This window comes from Arachis duranensis, chromosome 5 (genome assembly GCF_000817695.3).
Source record: "Arachis duranensis cultivar V14167 chromosome 5, aradu.V14167.gnm2.J7QH, whole genome shotgun sequence".
Lineage (NCBI taxonomy): Eukaryota > Viridiplantae > Streptophyta > Magnoliopsida > Fabales > Fabaceae > Arachis > Arachis duranensis.
In genome coordinates, this window is record NC_029776.3 from 18,169,216 (window position 1) to 18,173,447 (window position 4,232).

The following is a 4,232-nucleotide window of genomic DNA, read 5'->3' on the forward strand; positions in this document are numbered from 1 at the left end:
GTGAGGCGGAGAGCGAGGTTCGCTGCTTCTGTTGTGTTTCGATCATCCATCCAAACGCCAATTGCGTGCTGTTAATGTTAATGTTTATCCCCTTCTTCCATTTCTTCCTCTTTTGACTTTCTTCTTCTCTCTTCAACTCACTTTCTTCTCTTCCAATATTAATGGCTTCCTTCTTCCTTCGCCGCAAAATATTCTCTCGCTCTCTACTAGGTTCGCTCTCGTTACTCTCTTCTTCCGGCTATCATTTCCGTCCAATTATTCATTCTCCGTGCAAATATGTCCAGGTAGTAAGGATCCTCTTCGTGCCTACTTCCAATTCAAATTTGATTGCTTAAGTAGTGCTTCTTCCACCAAGGTGCATCCATACACCACTTCTACTCATGGTGCCATCAGAAACGATTTCACTGACTTGACGTAAGCTTACATTGCATTGCTTTTCAATCTGCTCTCTTTACATTAGTTTCGGAACATTGCACGAAACCTGTTTGTGATAATGCTCTTTTGTATTCGTTACTGAAATTCTTAATTGCTATTTATTATTTGATAATTAAGTTAAAAGCTGCACTGGCATTGATATTGATTTTATCATTTTATGGTTCTGAAGCCTCATGATTGATTTTTGGTTGTTTTAGCTCCCCTCATACTTGGTATCCACAGGCCAGAAGGAAACATCGCAGGATTATCCTGCATGTTGGTCCCACAAATAGTGGTAAAACGCATCAGGCTTTGAAGCAACTTGAGTCAAGTGATTCTGGTAACTCCATTTTTACACAGTGTAGGATAGCCAAGAAAGAGGGAGGATAAGAGCTTTGTAAATGGGTTAAGTATTTTTGCGCTATGCAGGTTTATATTGTGGTCCTTTAAGATTGTTGGCATGGGAGATAGCAAAACGGCTGAACAAGGCAAATGTTCCTTGTGACCTTATTACTGGTCAGGAGAGAGAGGAGGTTGATGGTGCCAAACATAAGTCTGTTACAGTAGAAATGGCCGATGTATCATTTGATTATCAGTGTGCCGTCGTTGATGAAATTCAGGCAAGTCAATTTTTCATTGTGAATCCTTTTTTCAAATTGTGTTCTGTGTAGCTTGTAGGAACATTTGGTTTCATATGAGGCTAGATTATAAGTTTCAGGTTCAAGTCTCATCTTGATTGTGTCATGTAAGTTTTTCAGTTTCAAAACTGTTATTAATTTATAATTAAAAGAGTATCTATTTCAGTAAAGTGTCTACATGTGAGGAGGCATAGGTAACTCAGTGAGATTTTTTTTTTTTAATGAAAATAATAGGTTTTTCATTGGTCTACTAGTTGTGACTTATTTCCACTACTAATCTTCATCTATCTTTCTGCATCCAGATGTTAGGATGTACTAGCAGAGGTCATTCATTTACACGTGCTTTATTAGGAATAGCTGCTGATGAACTTCATCTCTGTGGTGATCCAGCTTCTGTTCCCCTTATTCAAGAGATATTGAAAGTTACTGGTGATGATGTTGAGGTATCAGAAAAACATCGCCTAGACCAAACAAGCAATTATTTCCTTTTCTTCTTTTATTTTGGTGGTGGTGGCAGTAAGCAATGAGGGCCAAGCCAGTAGAGTAGACTGATTATAGTTATTGCTATTTTCATTCCTGTGGATTTTCCATTTTGGTAATTACTGATCGATAAAATTCTCTCCCTCATGTGTGCTGCAGGTTCACTATTATGAGAGGTTATCACCCTTAGTGCCATTGAAGGTCCCTCTTGGATCCTATTCTAATATAAGAAATGGTGATTGCATTGTAACCTTTTCACGTCGAGACATTTACAAATTAAAGGTGAGATCTTACAATTTTTATATCAGAATTTTTTTTTGTGAATTTACTTGCATATTTCATTCGCTTGTCTTATATACACAATGGACTAACTAGTAAAAGTTGGCATTCACATTGTTCAGAAGAAAATTGAGAATCAAGGAAAGCATCTTTGTTCAGTAGTATATGGTTCGCTGCCACCAGAAACTCGAACAAGGCAGGTGTGGACTCTTACCTAAGTTTTTATTTCCCTGTTGACTTTCACTTGTTTCATGGAAATCTGATATTTGAATTTCAAGTTTTACTCTTTCCATACAAAAATTTATGCTATTTGTTTCCTTATTTAGAAAACTTCACGTGTGCCAACAATTGACAATAAATATCATGCTAGCCAAAATCAGTTGTGCTTCAGTGTTATTTATAATGGATTGTATTTGGATGGCAACCCTTTAAGGATTTTCTGAGTTGAAGTTTTAATTAGGACTTCAGGCAAGCATGTTCAATGATGCAACAAGCGAGTTTGATGTTCTAGTGGCCAGTGATGCCATCGGAATGGGTCTTAATTTAAACATATCTAGGATCATATTTTCAACCTTGAAGAAGTTTGATGGTTTTGAATTTCGGGACCTGACTGTGCCTGAAATAAAACAGATTGCAGGTAACACAAGATTCAACTAAGTAGATAGACACCTTTTTGAAAAAAAGAAAAAAAAATAAAGTCAAGAATTGTACTTTTTGTTATGTTATTAGAAATTAATCAAATTATATTTTTATATTCTATTCAAATTTGGAGACTTGGATATTTGAATCTTATTTTATTCCGGGGTTTTTGAATGCATATTATTGCAGGGAGAGCTGGTAGATATGGGTCAAAGTTTCCTGTTGGAGAAGTAACATGCATAAATGCAGGGGATCTACCCTTGCTTCATTCATCTTTAAACTCCCCATCACCCACTTTAAAGGTAACTTGACTTCGATCACCGTATATGTATGTGTTCCTGGACCAAAAAAGTTGATGAAGAAGAAAAAATGAACAAGAAGGCTCACTTTAAATATGAAACACTTTATGTCAAGCCTTTTGTTGATAACTTGATATGAATAAATTTCTTTATTTCAAGACTTCTATTTTGATGATTTATGTTTAACGCTTAATCTGATGCAGTGTGCTGGATTACTTCCTACTTTTGATCTAATGTATATGTATTCACGTCTGCATCCCGAATATGGTTTCTGTCAAATACTGGTATGGTATATCTTCCTGTTACTGCCAGCCCTATCTTCCAATCTTTTATCTATTGGTATAACAGTCAAATTGTTTACCCTATGTAAATGCAAGTATCAAGTTTGGTGATTGGTAATTACTTGCTAAGAGAACATGATGATTTGTCCGCTCTATCCATCAAAACTATCAACCTTGAAGATCACTAGACCTGTTAACTTGTAAATGTTTTTATCTTGTAATTCCCAAAACTAAATGTTGATTAAAATTTCTTTTATGTTGCAGGACCATTTCCTTGGCAATGCCAAATTATCCTCAAATTATTTCATTGTTAATTGTGAACAATTATTGGTATGTCTTTTTTATAGACCCATTTAATTGCCACCATTGCATAAAAGTATCGGAAAATTTTCAAATGTAGGTGTTCCAGTAATTTTAACTGTTGGTTTCAAATAATATATATTATATCTATTTTTGATAATTGAAATCAACGGTTAAAACCATTGGAACATCGATATTCTAGGTACATTTGAAATTCTTCCAAAAGTATTTCCTTTTTATTCAGCAGAAATATCAATTACCAAATATTTCCATTATTTGATTATCGTTTATTGACTTCTCTTTTAATTATTATGTGGGTACATGGTGGCACTAGAAAGTGGCTGCTGTTATTGATGAATTCCCCCTATCATTGCATGATAAATACCTTTTTTGTATCAGGTACATTATGTTTTCAGAAAATAACAAATTTTCAGAATGTAAGGCCTAGTTTATAGGATTGTTAGATGAATTGAAAACCCAATGGAATGAACAAATTAGGGTGCCCGAACTTTGTATCACTTAAAACTTTCAAGGAATTAGATAACAAATGCCTTTAAGTAGATAAGAATAGTAACTTGGAAGTTTTTGAAGCATTCAATACATTGAAAGTGTATTGAAAATTTTAAAAACTTGAATTTTCAATGAAATCTTCCTTAACAAGTCTCCTTGTTAACCAAATCCAATTTTCAGTCCAGCTGACATGGACGATGAGATCTCAGCTCAAGGCCTGACACAGGTAGTAACAATATTTTTTCATAAAGTATGTTGTCGTTACTTTGAGTGGTCATAAATATGACACAACTTATGATGAACCAGTTTGCAGAGAACTATGCAAAGAGAGGCCTTGTTCGGCTTCGAGAAATATTTACACCAGGGACACTTACTGTGCCCAAAACACCGGC

General features: G+C 35.0%; 1 protein-coding gene across 1 annotated transcript in view; it reads left to right on the forward strand.

The window, feature by feature from the left end:
* The window catches only part of LOC107488519 (DExH-box ATP-dependent RNA helicase DExH16, mitochondrial), a gene marked incomplete in the record, with an annotated part of 4,841 nt that continues 609 nt past the window's right edge, over nt 1-4,232 (forward strand). Inside the window, 14 exon segments of the mRNA XM_052261653.1 lie at nt 1-210; nt 285-414; nt 633-754; nt 844-1,034; nt 1,355-1,495; nt 1,692-1,814; nt 1,934-2,011; nt 2,280-2,448; nt 2,640-2,752; nt 2,953-3,033; nt 3,295-3,360; nt 3,665-3,729; nt 4,021-4,066; nt 4,147-4,232. Coding sequence (XP_052117613.1) covers nt 162-210; nt 285-414; nt 633-754; nt 844-1,034; nt 1,355-1,495; nt 1,692-1,814; nt 1,934-2,011; nt 2,280-2,448; nt 2,640-2,752; nt 2,953-3,033; nt 3,295-3,360; nt 3,665-3,729; nt 4,021-4,066; nt 4,147-4,232 — 1,460 coding nt within the window.